Genomic DNA, 20,000 nt, shown 5'->3' on the forward strand with positions numbered 1-20,000 from the left:
CCCCATTTCCAAAGGCTTCAGCTACAGGCTCCGCCCCCTCCGCCAGAGGCCCCTCCTCTTCCTGTTTGATCTCACTCAGGCTCTCATTGGTGAGTTCGGCCTCAGAAACCTCCATCACCATGGAGTCCTCGGGATCCTGGTCGTCCTGGTTACCGTTGAACGGGTTTTCACCCTGCGAAACGACAAACACAACTCATAAACGTACAAACACAACAATACTTCAAACGTTTACTAAGAGTAACGTGTGCATTGATTTATAGCGTGCTCATTTTGTCATTTTAAAAGGTCTTGAATCAACACTAGCCATTACAAATATTTTCAAATTTGTAAATAAAGATGCGAGTACTTTGAGAAAATACAACTTACAATGTCACGTTTTATACGTACGCGTGTGTGTGTGTAATATATACACACACACACACAGGGTGCACGTGAGTTACCCACACCCAGTTATGTACATGCTGCAGTATACACAGAATAAAGTAATCTGTTGCGGTTTACATTTTGTACCGTAGTAACGATATATACACCATCATACCACCCAGCCCTAACTGATACCAATTATTTGTAGGGCTGCAACTAACGATTATTTTGCTAATCGATTAATCGGTCGATTCTTTTTACGATTAATCGATGAATCGGTTTATGTACTTATATTTTAGTTTTGCCCATTTTTTCCCCAAGTAAATTATTAACAAAGGGTCTTTATCATTCAACATAGACTTTTTAGAGATTTTAACCATTTTGCATTGTCATATCCTCATCAAAAACATACCTGGAGTTGTGTTTTATTATGTGTTAGTTATCCTTTGTCGAACTCTTCTGCAATCAATACACTGACCCATACATACTCTAGCAAATTTCACAAGGAGATTTCAAATAATGTTTTCACCATGGCAGTCCTTAGGGCTCCTAAAGTAGTTTAACATCCCGAACAAAGCTTATTAAGGAATCTTTCAGAACATATTTTCACGAAGAATAAGAATAAAACAATAATATTGCAGTAAATTGCATTTTATTTATTTTTTTCTGTAAACACACAGCTTATACCTGGGAAACAGCTTTATAGCTTATGCTGTGAAATTGTAAACAATCCTTCGAACAAAGTGCCAATGGCATGAAACCTGAATGGAACTCACATTTTAAAGTAAAATTTAAAGTAAAATCCATCAGAAGGTTGTCCAGAAAAAAAATTGGACACACACAAAAAACCAGCTGTGTGAAAAAGAGCAGTGAATACTTAGAAAAAAGTGCATTTCAAATACATTTAAACATTAAACCTCTCTCATTGAGTCATAATTAGGCTGCAAAGACTGAATTATGAACTGGTAAACGACAAAGCTTTAAATGTTAATTGTTAAAAAGCAATGTTATCAGCTTTTTTTTACGACTAACATTTGCAAACAACTTTGTACTTGCAGAATCTGCACAAATAAAAGTCTTTGCACACTGTGATTTTCATCGGATTAAATATGTAGTGGTCCTTATAACTGTGCAAAATTCAAAAAATGTAATAAAGCGATGATAAAATGTTTAAACAAAACAGCTTATGCCTGAACTGACAGAATTCGACTACCTGTGGAAATGAGGCAGAACACTATTCACTCATTATTTGAGAAAAACTTTGCATTGCAGTGCAAAAAGGTCAACATGTCCAAATGTTCAGGGCTAAGGCTTGCTCTCTTTTTAGAGGACATGTTTCCTGCTGCAGAAACCAGCCGCAGTTTACAGGTTACTCTTCTTTTTTGAAGGCTCAAGTTCCCACACTTTGGATGACTTCGTTCGATTAGTTTTTTATTCTTCCGCTTTTGCTCTTTTTCTTTCTCGAGCTTACTCCACTGCCACCTGCCTCACCCATCACGCTGAATGCTGCCAGAGACGCTGTGCGGAAGCACGTGACATAAAACGAGGCCCAGCTATTGGCTTTATTCGCTGCTTCTGCTGCTGTACTGGCTGAGTAAAACCTCCGGTGGCTCATTACTGCCACACTTTGGTCACCGCAGATTTAAAATATGCACAAAATGAGCCGCTTAACGGCAAATAAAAATTATTTAGCAACGAATCGATTACTAATTAGTTGACAACTATTTTAATAATCGATTTTAATCGATTAGTTGTTTCAGCTCTAATTATTTGTACATTTATATAACCGATATTTATCATTTTACTTCTAAATGTAATGTTTTTATTCCACCTTCACATCACAAAAACTTTACATATTTTTATATTAGCATCACCAACAATATTAACAACAGGTGAAATAAATGTACAGTCTGATGATTTCAAATGGAGAACAAATGACAATGGAGTCATTCAAGCCTGTATTATTGTAAACATTTGTTAAAATGAAGTTATAGGTATTGTTTATTAGGTAAAGTAGTGAAGACAGCTAATTCACTGGAGTTATTGTACTTTTTTTTCCTTGGAAAAGCAACAAACCAAACAAGGAAACATGGAAAAAAAAAAACATATCGGAAAAACAATAAAAACTGAAAATAATGGTTTAGGTGTTGATTATTAGGCCAAATAGTAAAGGCAACTAGTTCACTGTAATCATATTGTCTGGAAAGTAAACCAAACAGTAAAAAACAATATCCAATTAAGAAAAATGCTTAAATATCTGAAAAATTATAAGTAAAACCGATTATCAGTCAATAACTACCAAGCAATCTTAATTACGCTACAGTCAAAACAACAAGTTAATTTGAGTAATTATACACTGTCTGAAAAGTAACAAACAAAATTGTTATATATATATAAAAATGTGAAAGTACTAAATATTGGGTTATTGGTAGAACCGATTATCGGTCGATCTAAACCAAACGCTCTATCAGAGTGACAAGTTAAAAACTATATTATAATGCAAAATATGGTTTCGTGACTGGCAAAACATAAATAAGGCCACAAAATGATGAAATACAGCATGTAACAGAGAGAGGAACAGACACACACCTTCAGGTAGCTCTCCAGCTTCTTGCCGATGACCTTGTGGTTGAGGATGCTGCGCGCCACGGACAGACTGGACCTCTTGGACTGCTCCATCATGCCCTGACAAACACACACACAGAGGTCACGAGGTCAGACGAGCGTTTGACCGGCAGCTCAACGCCTCTGATTCTCCGAGCGCTTGTACCTTGCGATTGTAGTTGTGGTCAGGAGACTTGAGGTGCTTCTGGATCAGCGTGTACTGCATGGGGATGAAGACGTCACACGCCGAGCAGTGAGCCGCCTCCACCTTCTTCATGAAGTGCTCCATGCCGAGATCTACAGACAGGAAGTGACATCATGAGGGGTTCTGTATGCTGAGTAAACCTGCTTCTATCCCGGGAGAGTCCGCACCTCGCGTCAGATCCTGCTCTTTGAACACCTGGCAGATGACGGAGCTGTGGCTGTCCATCTGACTCACTCGCTGCTCCGTCTTCTTGTACTTATTATTCAGATACTCCTAAAACACACGCACACACACACACACTGTTAGGACACCTCACACACTGTTAGGACACCACACTGCACTCAACTGTGTTCACCTGTGAGAGAAGCGACGCACCTGCAGGAAGTCGGTGGTGGGCTTCGACAGCTGATTGGACAGAAACTTGAAGTGGTCCTTGTGGAACTTGCTCTCCAGATGAGCGGCCATGTCCTCGCTGTAGAACGAGCGGAACTTGCAGACGGAGCAGGCGAACGTCATCCTGGACACAACCGCAGAAACACCCTCGTGAGCCACAAACACGCCCGGGAAGCAAGCACTCAGCACAGACTACAAGGAACCTAACCTGTGTGCTGAAACTTTGACCCCTGACCTTTCAAAGAAGCCTCTCCTCTTCCTGACTTTGGCCGCGGAGGGCGGAGTCTTCTTTCCCTTTCCCTTGGCACTCTCGTCCTGATTGGATGGCGCTGGAGAGAGAGAGATACACAGTGTTTTTTGGCAGTCATACAGGACACTCAGTAAGATGAAGCAGTACAGGACTTGATCCATCCAAGAATTCATTCAGTGAACGAAGACCAATGAAGCACATGCATTTAAACCATAACACACAAAACAGACAGGGTTTTCAGAGGATGTGGACCAGTTTAACTGCATATAGTGCACCACGTAAATTTTTTTGTATTTCACAAACAGGCTAAATAAGTTTAAAAACGTCAAAATAAGTCCCGCTTCCAACACTAATCGAGTTCATAACAAACTAAACTCACCAGCACTCTCTCCTCCGTCTTCTGTCTTGGAGTCCTGGAGAGCAGAGAGAAATGTTATTTGTATTTCAGGATAATTCAGCATGTTTTCACGGCACAGATGAATGAATGTGAGCGTACAGCAGCAGCGGCGGTGGGCTCCTCGGACTCCTGCGTCTGTTCTCCTGCTGCAGCATCTGAAACACAAGCACACTCGTCAGCGCTCGCGGACAGGAAGCTGGAGATCAGCGGTCACCGAGGGAAACATGCGCTCGTACCGGTGGCCGTCGTGTCTCCCGCGGGTTCGGTTCTGCCCATCTTGGACTCGGGCTCGTCAGCTGCGCTCAGAGTCTGTTTCCTCTTCTTCTGCCCGTCGCGCTGAGCTTTCACTTGCTGCCATGACAACACACATGCAGATGAGATCTGAGGGCGTGTCTGTTTGTGTAGTGGTGAGTGAATGATGACAGTGCTAGCTGAGCTATCCTGACACCTGGTGTCTGTCAGTGTCTAACTGGTCAGCTGGGGTCAGACTGGGGTCTCCTCGAGGGCTGGTGGAATGAATGCACCTGACTGGACCCTAAGTGCAGGGGTGAGCGCTGATCTCTCAGCCGCACCCCCCGCAGGGAGCGGGCGGTACTTACTCGGTTCTGGGGTCTCTTGCGGGTGCCGGTTGGCCCTCGGGCCCCCTCCAAAGTTCCACGCAGGGAAGTCCTGGGGCCCCCTGACTGGAAGGCCCCGCTGTCGGGGTACATGCGATTGGCCAGGAGCGAGGGCAGCTTTCCTCGCCCCGCGGGGGAGTGGCCTTGGTGGCCTCCGCCCCGCCCACTTCCTCCACCCATGCCAGCGGAGGAGGAGTCCTGCCTGCGGCCGAAGCCACGCCCCCCGGCCGATCGGTTCCTGCGCGGGGATCTCTGCCCCGCCCCCCAGCCGGAGCCCGAGAAGGAGGAGTCTCGAGTCAGCCGCATTTTGCCAGATCCGAAGGCAGAGCCGTCAAAGCCGCCGCCCCCTCCGGCTCCGCCCATGACCCCAAAGCCCACGCCTCCGCGCTGGGACATCATGTCGCCCCGGGAGTCGCTGAGACCATAGCTACCGGATCTGTAGAGATCTCGGGGGGCGAGGGAGGTGGAGCGCGAGTCGAAAGACTCGTATTGGGCAAACCTGCAGAGGGAGGGAGGCGCAGAGCAGAGGTCAAGCAGAGACCGGCACTCCGGTCGTCGTCGACTCAGATGACCGCTTCATTATCATGTAAACAAACTCATCATTCAGCGCTCATTCGTTCAAGCCCTTCCACAGCCCCGATGCTCAGGTGCATTGTGGGAAGAGACAGGCTGTGGAAAAGCTTCAGAATGACGGTTGCACAGATGGACATATAAGGCAACAACACCGCACATTTTCACAGGACTGAGGTGGAACCAGGGAGATACGGGGAGCTGCTGGGGTCAGTGAGTCAGATCTGATGGGGCCTCTGAGTGTGTGAGTGTGTTTGTGTTCAAACGGTCAGTGAATCTACACACTAACACTAACACCACTGCTTTAGCTGCTCCAGCTACAAGATCTGAGCATAACACTCAAATAACTGCAACTTAAACCATATTTAACTGTTCTCAAATGGAAACAAGGCTGTGAATGAAACATGTACACGACCGAGGCTGTATTATTCAATTAATACAGTAAAAACGGTAATATGAAATATTACAATTTAAAACAACTGTTTTCTATGGTGGCCGAGAGAGCTCAACGCGCTGCAATTTAAGAAAACACATGCAAATTGAAAAAACACCAGCAAATGAAGAAAACATCTTCATCAGTTTGACAACAAGCGTTACAAATCCTCACAACACATGCAAATTAACAAATGTGCTGCAAATAGCACTGACCACAACCGAAATGTTTCAAGGGTACCCCAAAAAAGTGTCGGACCGGCTGGGATTTGCTTATTGTGCAGTGGCTACTGGTCAGTGGAGCTGTTGGTGAACTGAAAGGTGAGTTTTTTATTTTTATTTTTTTATAAACACCCTGATTGCATGATTCCTTTGTCTTTTGGATATTAATAGCCTAAATAAGCTGAAAAATTACATGATTAACTGTGAAACGTAACTCTATAAGATGGCTTACTTTAATATCCTCAACTAAATATAATTTCAAGGTTAAGGAAAATACATTCGCAATGCTTCATTAATTGTTTCTTAATTTGCATGTGAGGATTTGTAACACTTGTGTTGTCAAACTGATGAAGATGTTTTCTTCATTTGCTGGTGTTTTTTCAATTTGCATGCGTTTTCTTAAATTGCAGCGCGTTGAGCTCTCTCGGCCACCATAGTTTTCTGTGTGAATCTCTGTTAAAGTGTAATGTATTTCTGTGATGTGCAGCTGTATTTTCAGCATCATTACTCCAGTCTTCAGTGTCACATGATCTTCAGAAATCATTCTAATATGATGATTTGCTGCGAAAGAAACATTTCTGATTATTATCAATGTTGAACACAGTTGTGCTGCACAATATTTTTGTGGAAACTGATACATTTTATTTAATTTATTTGAAACCGAAATCTTTTGCTACATTATAAATGTATTTACAGTCACTTTTGATTAATGAATAAAAGTATTAATTTATTTTTAATCTTTAATTAGTCTGATGCAACCTTCAAAATGTCTTTTCAGAACTATTTCATGTGACAAGTGACTGTACACCCGTACAACACCCATCACAGCCTTGTTTTCATACAACAACAAGCGTCTACCCTGATCACAGTCTGAAGAAGACATCTCAAGTGTGCTTGTGCTGCAGGGACAAACTAGGCAGATCTTAGTCTTAAACCATAAACTTAGAGCAGTTACTGCGGTGAATGAGCTGGAGAAGAGATCTGAACGTCTGAAGAGAGAGACAACATTAGCAGACCGACAGAGTACACTTTAAGATGAGCAGACGAATCATTCTGATCTGGACTCTCTTAAAGCCGGATGTGTATATAATACTTATAACTGAACCCTAAGCGCTCAGCTACTCTTCACCAGACAGAATCAATGCATCTCTAATTATTGGTGACATCAAAAATGGACATTATACAACATATGGTATTTTAATATATGCTAATATGTTTTAGCAACTTAAAAATGTTAAATGTTGTTTTACAGGACGCCCGGGTTGGGAAACACTGCTGTACGCTCCTGCTCTCAGCTGTGTGGTGATGGGTTTAATATCTCAGCTGATCTGAATCATCACATGTGTGTATCGATCGTCACGCGGCTCGCTGTGCATCGTTACATCCCTAATAAACACACGTATATCACCAAACACAGCAGAGTGAGAAACACGACGGAGTAAAAGGATAAAAGAAGATTCCCTTTTGCCATAATTTCCATTTCCTCAAAAATAAATGAACGCAAAATATCCAATTTAACACTATGAACTGAAATCAGTTTCTCTGGTGTGTGGTTCTGGAGAGGAGTGGACAGCAGCGGTGTGTCTGAGCTGATCACGCGCCGGCTCGAGGTGCATGCTGGGTAATGTGTGTGCGTCACCTGTCTGCGCGAGCGCCGCTCTTCATGCCTCCCTCCAGCTGCGTCAGCATGTCCAGCCGCTGGTTGATCTTAGCGATGACGTCGTCTGCGTTGGAGCCGCCGGAGGACAGCAGGGACCCCCCGGAGAGCCCCCTCTTCACCCGATCGCCGGCTCCGTACCCGCCTCCTCCGAACCCGCCGCCGGACATGGAGTCCTTATATCCATACAGGTCATACCCCCCCGAGCCTGAGCCGTAACAGAGCGTGTGAGTATCTGCTGGACGAACGTGACGGAGCTGAAGAAGACGTCAGACTCACCTCTGGACGATCCTCCTCCTCCTGATCCCCCCCAGCCAGAGAATCCTGAAACCAGTCAGAGACAGATCGTAAAGCGCCGCTCTGGACCACTCTACACTCTCTAAACGACCGAAACTGGCTTCACACGCCACACTGAGCCGTGAAAAAACACTTCAAATATATTCTTAAAAAGCAATTATCTAAAGGTCTCAAAATGATGAAATCGTTCTAATTGCCTTTCAACAACCACGGAGACTTATTACTGGCTGCTCAGAGTCAGGTGACATTAGAGGGCGGGGTTTTAACGATCAAAACGACATCTGATTGGACAGAAATGTGTGTGAGACTACAAACATGGCGTCAATAATAACGGTTTGTTTCACTGTGAGAGAGTCGATTTAAACCTACGCAAGTACTAGACACGAACTAAAGGCCACAGAACTACCATAGCGCGGGGTTTTTAGATGCCATACACCTAACTCTGTATACTGACACTGAACTCAGAGTACAAAACTGATAAACTCATGTGTTTAGGTTATAAGTCAGTCACTCGCGGCGATTAATCGAACAATAGAGACGCAGAATGAACACGGCAGCCATTTTACAACACGACTCCATTTTATTCCCGCTTTAAGAATCCTAACGTTACATGAAAGCGATTCTTCTCTTCTGACGCGAGTTAAGACGCGAACACGGATCATTAGTTCGATGTGCTGCTGATTAAAGACCGGTGTGAGACTGCGTTAAAGGTTCGCTTTGTTCGATGTCGCGCTCCAGTCAGACAATAACAACGGGTTTCACATCGAGCTCAACACCAATCGACGAAATAACGCTTTACAATAAAAATACTTCTACTTAAGGCACCTAACTAACTTATAAACGCTGTTTTAATGGTTTAGAGGGGGTATAATAAGCATAGGCCTAATTTTGAACTGCGCCATTATAAGCGTTTAACCGACACAGAGCGAATCACGGAAGAAATGGAGAAACTTTCAGTTACAGGGCTTACATACACAACAATACGCGCTCCCAGCAAACAAACAGAGTCGAATATAAAACAAATACCGAGTAAAACACTGACCTGAAGAATATCCTCGATCCATCCTGCAGCAGTCTTCAGTGTAGCTGTGATTGTGTGCGAGGCGCTCGCGCCGCTATCAGGCCGCGCTGACTCCGCCCACAGAGAGGCGTGGCGAAGTGACGGGCGCTTGAGCGAGCCAATGAGCTGCCTCGACGCCCGGACGCACGCTATTTCCGTGAACCGTTTCAAAATAACTTTCGCGTTTACAACAAAGTTTAAACCTAACAGTCAGTCTGTGGTTTTGTTCATGATCCTGAAGCAAGGCATTTATGTAGCTATAGAAAAGTAAAACATATATATATATATATATATATATATATATATATATATATATATATATATATATATATATTGTTTTACTTTTCTATAGCTACATAAATGCCTTGCTTCAGGATCATGAACAAAACCACAGACTGACTATATTTATATATATTTATATATATATATATATATATATATATATATATATATATATATATATATATAAATATAAACCAGTTTAGGTGTACATGAGGAATTTCACAGAAGATGGCTCTAGTGAAAATGTAACTTCCTTTGTGTAGGTCTGCGAATACATTTAGTCTAGATCTGATCATCTTTATTAAAATAAACAAAAATACAGATTTTAACGAAGCAAGTACAAAAGAGTAACTCACAGAACACCGAGCGCAGTATGATATCACAAAGATTTAAACAGATAAAAGAGCAATTCAGAGAATACCGGAAAAAAACATTGTTTTTTGGTCCCCAAGGATCTGAAACTTACAGTTTTCATACGATAAATAACGAATATTAGTGTAACCACAGATTTTAAATACTAAACTGCAGCTCAAAATCCCAAAATAAGATATAAAAAATATTGTGGCCTTATGAAATGACATGTACACATCTCTGTGGAAAGGCACTCTGTCAAGCCCTTTGATTCGCCTGATAGTGTTGCACAGAAACACACGCACATAATGTGTTTGGATGCAGAAAATCCTTCATGTTCACCCAACCCAGAGAAGAATAGGGAGAATGAGCCCAACCAGAACCAGCCCTGCAAAACCTGTAGTGTGAGTTATAGCATCATCATAAAGCAGAAATAACTGTGTGACTTCATGGACCAGAGCCTGAGAGCTGATCAGACGAGAGGATGGTTTCAGCCGTTCACTGATGGACAGAGTCTCCTCGCTGCCTGCTCCTCCACAGCAAACGTGTAGTTATACTGCAGAGAAACAATCTGTCAGACAAATCTGCTCAACTACCAGCAACACAAACAGAGGCAGATTCAAAATAAAAGTCCTCCAGAACAATAAGAACAAATCTCTAAACATAACCACAACACAATAAGAACAAATCTCTAAATGATGTTACAATCTTAAAATGATGATGACTTCTTATAATGGTAAAGCAATAAGGTTTGGTGCAGATGCAGATGTCCTCACCTCGTTCTCAATGTCCTGCACTGATTTGATACGGATGTCTCCCAGCGTGCTCACAGACACCTGACAGACACAACACCACGTCTGTTACGGGTCACGGTGATTGTGATGGGTTAATGACAAGTCTATTGTCCAATAATCATTTATTACGATATCTCACTCTTCACTGTAGTCAATAAGTCAACAGAAGCCCCGTCCGTCTTTATTGAGGCGTAATGACCAGATAAATGTAATTTCTAACATATATTCACATGCTAATGAGTGATGCAGTGACCTCTGACCTTTGAGTTTGACTGAGACTCAAACTTGGGATGTAGAGAGAAAGGAACTCCATCCATCGCTGAGAACACACATAAACAAGAACGAGTCACATGACAAATTCACACAGTTTTACTCGTATGACACGTGTAGACTGTCAAATGCATGTTTATGATGACGTATTTATATAGGACACAGCTTGTGATGGGTGTGTCTGTTGGTGTACCTGTGATACCGTAGATGCTGCTGTGGTTAGCGCTTTCATACACAGCTTCCATCGGGTTGTTTGTGTCCAGCTTACTGCGCCGACGGCTGACCTTCGGTGGGGCTTCAGGAGGGTTGCTATGGAAACAGATAGTCAGAACACCCTAACAACCACATAGTAACACCCTAGCAACCACCCTGAACACCTACTCTCCAGGGTTTTGTGTTCGGTCAGCACTAGGCTACACCACTGTGGTTTAAAGCCAACACCGAATCACTAAAGATGATTTAAAGCTGTGAACCCAGTGATGGAGAGCTGTATAATGTGACAGTGGTCGAACACTTTTCTCTGAATAGATATTTCTACCTGTGTGGAGACTGCAGAGCCAAACAGCTCATTTGCTTCAGTCTAATTTAACAGTCAAATCATCCAAACACTAGAGTCTGTTTGTGACACGCGAGAATCTCGTGTCACTGTGAATCCTAAAACGCTGATGTTCTCCGCAGTGATGGCTGTGAAAGGGAGTACCTGGGCTTTAGAGGCTGCGGGGGTCCGGTTCCATCCAGCGAGAGACTGCGCATGTCCAGACTGACACTGCGCGGCTTGGCCTGAGGAGTTGGAGTGGGGAACTGGCCCTTTAAACACCACACCACGAAGCCATTCATGTCCCTGAAACAAAAACACACACAATAAACAACAAGAACAGCAGTCCAGAACGTCTGATTCCAGAACCTGTGTACAGAGGGTCTGATTCTAGAACCTGTGTACAGAGCGTCTGATTCTAGAACCAGTCCAGAGCGTCTGATTCCAGAACCTGTGTACAGAGGGTCTGATTCTAGAACCTGTGTACAGAGCGTCTGATTCTAGAACCAGTCCAGAGCGTCTGATTCCAGAACCTGTGTACAGAGGGTCTGATTCTAGAACCTGTGTACAGAGCGTCTGATTCTAGAACCAGTCCAGAGCGTCTGTTTCCAGAACCTGTGTACAGAGGGTCTGATTCTAGAACCTGTGTACAGAGCGTCTGATTCTAGAACCAGTCCAGAGCGTCTGATTCCAGAACCTGTGTACAGAGGGTCTGATTCTAGAACCTGTGTACAGAGCGTCTGATTCCAGAATCTGTGTACAGAGCGTCTGATTCCAGAATCTGTGTACAGAGCGTCTGATTCTAGAACCAGTCCAGAGCATCTGATTCCAGAATCTGTGTACAGAGCGTCTGATTCCAGAATCTGTGTACAGAGCATCTGATTCTAGAACCAGTCCAGAGCATCTGATTCCAGAATCTGTGTACAGAGCGTCTGATTCTAGAACCAGTCCAGAGCGTCTGATTCCAGAATCTGTGTACAGAGCGTCTGATTCCAGAACCTGTGTACAGAGCGTCTGATTCCAGAACCAGTCCAGAGCGTCTGATTCCAGAATCTGTGTACAGAGCGTCTGATTCTAGAACCAGTCCAGAGCATCTGATTCCAGAATCTGTGTAGAGAGCGTCTGATTCCAGAATCTGTGTACAGAGCGTCTGATTCTAGAACCAGTCCAGAGCATCTGATTCCAGAATCTGTGTACAGAGCGTCTGATTCTAGAACCAGTCCAGAGCGTCTGATTCCAGAACCTGTGTACAGAGCGTCTGATTCCAGAACCTGTGTACAGAGCGTCTGATTCCAGAACCAGTCCAGAGCGTCTGATTCTAGAACCTGTGTACAGAGCGTCTGATTCCAGAACCAGTCCAGAGCGTCTGATTCCAGAACCTGTGTATAGAGGGTCTGATTCTAGAACCTGTGTACAGAGCGTCTGATTCTAGAACCAGTCCAGAGCGTCTGATTCCAGAACCTGTGTACAGAGCGTCTGATTCTAGAACCTGTGTACAGAGGGTCTGATTCTAGAACCTGTGTACAGAGCGTCTGATTCCAGAACCAGTCCAGAGCGTCTGATTCCATAACCAGTCCAGAGCGTCTGATTCCATAACCAGTCCAGAGCGTCTGATTCCAGAACCTGTGTACAGAGGGTCTGATTCTAGAACCTGTGTACAGAGCTTCTGATTCTAGAACCAGTCCAGAGCGTCTGATTCCAGAACCTGTGTACAGAGGGTCTGATTCTAGAACCTGTGTACAGAGCTTCTGATTCCAGAACCAGTCGAGAGCGTCTGATTTCAGAACCAGTCCAGAACGTCTGATTCCAGAATCTGTGTACAGAGCATCTGATTCCAGAACCAGTCCAGAGCGTCTGATTTCAGAACCAGTCCAGAACGTCTGATTCCAGAACCTGTGTACAGAGCGTCTGATTCTAGAACCTGTGTACAAAGTGTCTGATTCTAGAACAAGTCCAGAGCGTCTGATTCTTGAACCTGTGTATAGAGAGTCTGATTCCAGAATGAGTGTAGTGTCTGAATCTAGATCCTGTGTACAGAGCATCGTGTACAGAGCGTCTGATTCTAGAACTGATAAATAGAGCATCCATAACTAAAGGCCAGAGCATCAGAGAGCAGAGCGTCTGATTGTAGAATCAGTATAAAGAGCATCTGATTGGAGAACAAGTGTCCAGAGCATCTGGTTCTAGAACAAGAGGACAGTGCATTTGATTTAAGAACCAGCGTACAGAGCATTAGACTGAATAAAAATAAAAATAGAGCATCTGGCTTCAAAATCAAGAGTACAAAGCAAATGACTGAAATAAAATAGTGTCTGAGAGTGTCTGATTCCAGAACCAGAATACAAAGAGTCTGATTCTAAAACCACTAAACAGAGCATCTGATTCATGAAGTCCAGAGTGCTGTGATCCAGAACCAGCGTACAGAGTGTCAGACAGGAGAACTGTTGAACAGACATGTGTAGTGCCTGGTATGAGAACCGTTGAATAGAGCGAGTGATTCTAGAGCAGGCATGTGGCGTCTCTCACCCCAGGCAGGTGTACTGCTGCACCATGGTCTTATTCTTGGCTGTCAGTTTGAGGTCTAGAACAGCCGTCGTAACGCTGCCCACAGGAACGATCCGCACACAGATGCGCTTCTTCTTCCCGACAGATGTCTCTGTACAAACACACGCAGTGATTACACTTCCACAACACATCAGGAGAGACACACAAGCAGATCTGTGGAGGCTCTAAGGCCCACATCGGTCAATGAAACATCTTACTGGGCTCCAGGAATTCTGGGATGTAGCAGTAACCGTGAGGAATCGTCTCTTTATCCGTAATCACCTGCACATCTGCCACAACCATCCCTCCAGACAGATCCTAGAAGAGACATGAGGAATGAGTCTGATGAGCACGACAGTATATGGAGACATCACGTGTGTGGTGAGATGGAAGTTAAAACAACAGTGTGTCAGTGTTTTTGTGTGTCATCCTTGTCTAACGACTGCAAGTATTTTAGTGTTTCACTGAAGAAAGAATGTCGAACAGGTTTGGAACGACATTAAAGTGAGTAAATGATGACAGAACGATCATTCACGAGTGAATAAACCCTTCAGTGCATACCTTACTGTAACACAGATAGTATCCTGACTTCATGGCAAACCCTCGGATGAAGTTAGCGGACGCTCCATCTTCAGTCTGAGTGATCTAAACACACACACAGAGTGAATGACATCGTCTGAACTCCAGACGCAGACGGCCATGTGACCGCAGGTGTGTGTGTGTGTGTGTGTTGTTACCAGGATGAATTGAGCGGGGCAGGTGGTGGCGTTTGACGCCCAGGCCACTGCAGTGACGGGCCTGCTGAAGGCGCTAGACGACTCGAACACAGACATCTACAGACAGACAGATCATGAGCATTCAGGACCGATGACACACTGCTCACCGTCACAGAAGCATCAGCAGATACATCATGATTAGACAGACACACCCGGACTGATATAGACACTTATATCTGTGTCCCTGCAGCACAGAAGCAGTCATCAGTAGCACAGCTATATTTGTAGCAATAGACAACAATACATTGTATGGATCAAAATTATACATTTCTCTTTTATGACAAAAATCATTAGGATATAAAAAAAAAAATCATGTTCCATGAAGATATTTAGTAAATTTCCTACCGTAAATATATCAAAACTTAATTTTTGATTAGTAATATGCATTGCTAAGAACTTCATTTGAACAACTTTAAAGATGATTTTCTCAATATTTAGATTTTTTTGCACCCTCAGATTCCAGATTTTCAAATAGTTGTATCTCAGACAAATATTAGACTAACTAAATAGAGACTTAATATAAATAAAAAGTTAAATAGAGATTTAAGAAAAAATTATAACATAATCACACATATAAAGATAAATAAGATAGATAGATAGATAGATAGATAGATAGATAGATAATTATTCATCTTCTCTCAGTTAATCACACTGTTAATGCTCATTAAATGATGTGTTCATCAGCTGTTATCATCTCGACGCAGCACAGTTATTAGTTTCAGACACACGCTATAATCAGCATTAACATCAGCATTTACACTTTAACTGATTATAAACAGCTTCAATGAACAAGTGCGGCTGAATACAATACTTACAGGCTGTTGCTTATTAAGTTTTTTCTCGTTTCCAAACACGAAACTGACCTGAGCTCACTGCCGCGGTCAGAGAACAGGAAGCAGCGGTAGACTACGACTCCCGTCATGCACCGCGGCGACGTCACAGCGGACCGCGCATGCTCAGTGCGATTTATCTTTTACTGGTCAAAATCCGGTTGCATAAAAGGTTTAGACTAGTCTTACAAGTTAGTCATCTTTTTTTATTTCTTTTTTTTTTTTTTTTTTTAAGAGTGGTCATATTTTTTTTTTAATTCAGTTAAGTTACATAGAAACATTTGGTCTAAGTTGAATCCAACTGTCTTACCACAGGAGTCCTCAGCAAACTTCTAAGATGACTTATATTAAGACAATTCAGGTATTAAAAAAGCTGAAACAATTCAACCTCAATGAAATAGTTCAACCTCAACACATCGTTTTTTTTTTGTTTTTTTTTTTTTTTTACTTTTAAGATTATAAAAGTGTGATATCTAGACTTTGAAAAGTCATGCAAATTCATAAAATCTGATAAATCCATGAGTATTTTAACACGTTTTATTAATCTATAATTAATCTATAAATTCTAAAATATTTTATCTTAATTCTGAATTTTTTAAAAGACTTCTCTTTAACAGTTATCCAGTAAATCACAAATGAATTAAAAAACATCACAAGGCTCTTAAATATTGCTGTGGACAACAAATAACGTTGAAACTGATCTAAAAGAATATGTGCATAAAAAAGCAGGACTGGGCAGAGAGTTCCTCTGCCACCTACAAACACAACAAGCAGTTACAATATAAGAACATTACTTGAAATAAAATAAACTTTAATGAAATAAAATACAATATAAAAAGCAATAATTCTCAATAATTCTTTTGGTTTAATTTGCCATACTAAAATAACTAAAACTAAAAATTTAATTAATTTAGACAAATATAATGACATTTTAAATAAACAATATGTAACAAATGACAAAAACATCATAAAAATGACTAAACCTTTTAAAAATAGAAAATACAAAATTAACATCTAATTCAAAATATTACAACAAACTACAATAGTACCTCAATCATAACAAAATAACACTGAACAGCAAACAAACATATAAATGAAAGGTAAAATGAATTATAATTAATATAATAATGAGATCAAATTTAATATTTCTTAATCTGCTACTTCCATATTGCTGTATTTTTGTTTTACATTTTGTCAATTTCTTTCAATAAATATGGCACTTGCCATAATAATTCCCAAAGTTTCTATACAAACACTATACACAAAACAGCGTACACATTTATTTATTTATTTATTTTGTGAAATTTTATGTACATACAGAAGTGCAGTTCACAACAGTTGAAAACTGAAGATGCATATGTGACCATGGGCCGCGAAACCAGTCATAAGGGTCAATTTTTGTAAATCGAGATTTCTTCATCATCGAAAAGCTGAATAAATCATCTTTCCATTGATGTGTGTTTTATTAGGAGGACAATATTTGTCTGAGATACAACTATTTGAAAATCTGGAATCTGAGGGTGCAAAAAATATTGAGAAAATCACCTTTAAAACTGTCCAACTGAAGTTCTTAACAATGCATATTACAAATCAAAAATTAGTTTTTATATATTTACCGTAGGAAATTTACTAAAAAATCTTCTTGGAACATGATTTTTACTTAATATCCTAATGATTTTTGGCATAAAAGAAGAATTGATCTATTTTGATTGGTCGCTACAAATATACCCGTGCTACTCATGTTTTGTGCTCCAGGGTCACATATTTGCATATTTCCATATTTTAAGTTCTTTCTTTCTAACAAATAAGAGGGAAGGGGAGTAGAAGTTGGCATGCGTGGCTCATGCAGGTTCGGGGTGTTTGGGGAACACGTCTCTGGGGTCAGACAGTGGAGTCTGCGCGGCGTGTCCGGATGAAGTGCAGCAGCGTGATGTCGTACAGCACCTGGTGTCCGTTGTTCCAGGTGTACAGCGCTCTGACGCGTGGGTTGTAGTCCAGCATGGAGATGTGTGAGTACTGGTTGTGGAAGGCGATGTCGGTGTACTCGTACGAGGCCGAGGCCGTGTGGAAGGTGAAGTGCACTTTGGCTCCGGCCAGGTGTGAGTTGGTGACGTAGAGCGAGCCACAGATGAGGAAGGCCTCGCCGGCGCTGCGCTTGGGGAAGCCCGTGTCCCAGGAGCGCAGCACCTCCAGCGAGTCAGGATGCAGCTGGCTTAGCAGCATGTTCCCGCCGCAGCCGATGCTGGAGTACACCGCCCACAGCCCCGTCTCATCCGCCATCAGGTCAATGTCGGACGAGCCGCCCCACGAGTACGGGAAGGTGTTGTTGAATCCGGCCTGAGCGAGCGGACGCTGCTGCAGAACGCCACCGGACGCCAGATCGTAGCGCACCAGCACGTTACTGTGGTGTTTGTTATAGTACAGAGAGCCGTTATACACCACGTGACCCGTACCTGAGACACACAAGCACACACACACATCACAAAGCACTGAAAATCACTTCTGACAGGTGTAAAGATATAAAAAACATGCAACATTTTATCTCGCAATTTTTTTCTTTTTCCCCTTGAATTCTGAGTTTACGTCTCACTGGCTTTTTTTGTATTTCTAAGCTTACATGATGTAGTTGTAATAACATTTATAATTCTGATTTCATATGCTGCAATTCAGATTTTTATTTTATTTTTTTGTAATCCTAAATTTAAATCTTAGAATTCTGACTTTTTTGTAATTCTAAGTTTACATCCCCCAATTCTGACTTTTTATCCGTAATTCTGTTACATCTCGCAATTCTAACTTTTTTCTTGTAATTCTGCATTAAATTCCCCAATTCTGATTTTTCATAATTCTGAGGTTACATATCACAATTTAGAATTTTTCTTGTAGTTCTGAGTTTACATCTCACGATTGACTTTTTTCCTGTAATTCTGAGTTTACATCTCATAATTCTGACTTTATTCTTGTAGTTCTGAGTTTACATCTCATAATTCTGACTTTATTGTGATTCTGAGTTTACGTATCACAATTCTGACTTGTAGTTCTGAGTTTACATCTCATAATTCTGACTTTATTCTTGTAATTCTGAGTTTACGTATCACAATTCTGACTTTTTCTTGTAGTTCTGAGTTTACATCTCATAATTCTGATTTTATTCTTCTAATTCTGAGTTTACGTATCACAATTCTGACTTTTTCTTGTAGTTCTGAGTTTACATCTCATTCTGATTTTTATTGAGTTCTTACATCTCATAATTCTGACTTTTTACTTGTTATTCTGAGTTTACATATCACAATTTTGACTTTATTCTTGTAATTCTGAGTTTACGTATCACAATTCTGACTTTTTCTTGTAGTTCTGAGTTTACATCTCATAATTCTGACTTTATTGTAGTTCTGAGTTTACATCTCATAATTCTGACTTCTGACTTTATTCTTTTACTTGTAATTCTGAGTTTACGTATCACTGACTTTCTGACTTTTTCTTGTAGTTCTGAGTTTTTCACTTGTAGTTCATCTCAGCCTATTCTGATTTTATAATTCTAATTTTTCTTGTATTCTTCTATTCTGAGTTTCTGACGTATCACAATTCTGACTTTTATTCTTGTAATTCTGAGTTTACTTATCACAATTCTGACTTTTTTCTTGTAGTTCTGAGTTTACATCTCATAATTCTGACTTTTTACTTGTTATTCTGAGTTTACATATCACAATTTTGACTTTTTCTTGTAGTTCTATGTTTACATCTCATAATTCTGACTTTATTGTAGTTCTGAGTTTACATCTCATAATTCTGACTTTATTCTTGTAATTCTGAGTTTACGTATCACAATTCTGACTTTTTCTTGTAGTTCTGAGTTTACATCTCATAATTCTAATTTTATTCTTCTAATTCTGAGTTTACGTATCACAATTCTGACTTTATTCTTGTAATTCTGAGTTTACGTATCACAATTCTGACTTTTTCTTGTAGTTCTGAGTTTACATCTCATAATTCTGACTTTTTACTTGTTATTCTGAGTTTACATATCACAATTTTGACTTTTTCTTGTAGTTCTGTTTACATCTCATAATTCTGACTTTATTGTAATTCTGAGTTTACGTATCACAATTGAGTTTACATCTCATAATTCTGACTTTATTCTTGTAATTCTGAGTTTACGTATCACAATTCTGACTTTTTCTTGTAGTTCTGAGTTTACATCTCATAATTCTTTTTTTTTTTTTTTCTAATTCTGAGTTTACATATCACAATTCTGACTTTATTCTTGTAATTCTGAGTTTACGTATCACAATTCTGACTTTTTCTTGTAGTTCTGAGTTTACATATCATAATTCTGACTTTTTACTTGTTATTCTGAGTTTACATATCACAATTTTGACTTTTTCTTGTAGTTCTATGTTTACATCTAATAATTCTGACTTTATTCTTGTAATTCTGTTTACATATCACAATTCTGACTTTTGACAGTCTGTGTTTGTTTGTTTGTTGTTAGTGGTCACGTGATTCTCTGTGTGAACATCACTGAAGGTGTTTGATAGAGTCGTATTCACA

At 41.1% G+C, this 20,000-nt stretch overlaps 3 protein-coding genes across 5 annotated transcripts in view; all 3 read right to left on the bottom strand.

Annotated features, from left to right (window-relative positions):
- akap8l (A kinase (PRKA) anchor protein 8-like) overlaps positions 1-9,185 on the bottom strand; it is a 9,813-nt gene extending 628 nt beyond the window's left edge. The window contains 14 exon segments of the mRNA XM_042717556.1: positions 1-172; positions 2,953-3,048; positions 3,134-3,264; positions 3,340-3,445; positions 3,548-3,689; positions 3,774-3,894; positions 4,195-4,228; positions 4,315-4,367; positions 4,449-4,563; positions 4,783-4,895; positions 4,898-5,328; positions 7,693-7,918; positions 7,990-8,034; positions 9,050-9,185. The exon segment at positions 1-172 is cut by the window's left edge and continues 104 nt beyond it. Coding sequence (XP_042573490.1) covers positions 1-172; positions 2,953-3,048; positions 3,134-3,264; positions 3,340-3,445; positions 3,548-3,689; positions 3,774-3,894; positions 4,195-4,228; positions 4,315-4,367; positions 4,449-4,563; positions 4,783-4,895; positions 4,898-5,328; positions 7,693-7,918; positions 7,990-8,034; positions 9,050-9,071 — 1,807 coding nt within the window. The 5' untranslated portion in view covers positions 9,072-9,185.
- A 445-nt stretch (positions 9,186-9,630) lies between these two features.
- mvb12a (multivesicular body subunit 12A) lies at positions 9,631-15,573 on the bottom strand. 2 transcript variants are annotated; one of them, XM_019099052.2, is made up of 10 exons: positions 15,435-15,573; positions 14,581-14,676; positions 14,405-14,488; positions 14,062-14,161; positions 13,826-13,955; positions 11,465-11,605; positions 10,958-11,073; positions 10,755-10,813; positions 10,477-10,536; positions 9,631-10,256 (listed from the first exon to the last, which is right to left on the bottom strand). In XM_019099052.2, the coding sequence occupies exons 2-10, from the start codon at positions 14,674-14,676 to the stop codon at positions 10,191-10,193; spliced, it is 852 nt and encodes a 283-aa protein (XP_018954597.1). In that variant the 5' UTR covers positions 15,435-15,573; the 3' UTR covers positions 9,631-10,190. The 2 variants fall into 2 exon arrangements, with proteins under 2 accessions (XP_018954597.1, XP_018954599.1); XM_019099054.2 differs by having other exon boundaries at positions 15,483-15,528.
- A 1,464-nt stretch (positions 15,574-17,037) lies between these two features.
- olfm2b (olfactomedin 2b) overlaps positions 17,038-20,000 on the bottom strand; it is an 8,592-nt gene continuing 5,629 nt past the window's right edge. Inside the window, exon 7 of one of the 2 annotated variants that reach the window (XM_042717518.1) lies at positions 17,038-17,902. In XM_042717518.1, the coding sequence (XP_042573452.1) occupies positions 17,331-17,902 (572 nt within the window). In that variant the 3' untranslated portion in view covers positions 17,038-17,330. The remainder of the gene's footprint in view (positions 17,903-20,000) is intronic. The other variant, XM_042717519.1, reaches the window with a different exon arrangement.

This window comes from Cyprinus carpio, chromosome B1 (genome assembly GCF_018340385.1).
Source record: "Cyprinus carpio isolate SPL01 chromosome B1, ASM1834038v1, whole genome shotgun sequence".
NCBI classification, from domain to species: Eukaryota; Metazoa; Chordata; class Actinopteri; order Cypriniformes; family Cyprinidae; genus Cyprinus; species Cyprinus carpio.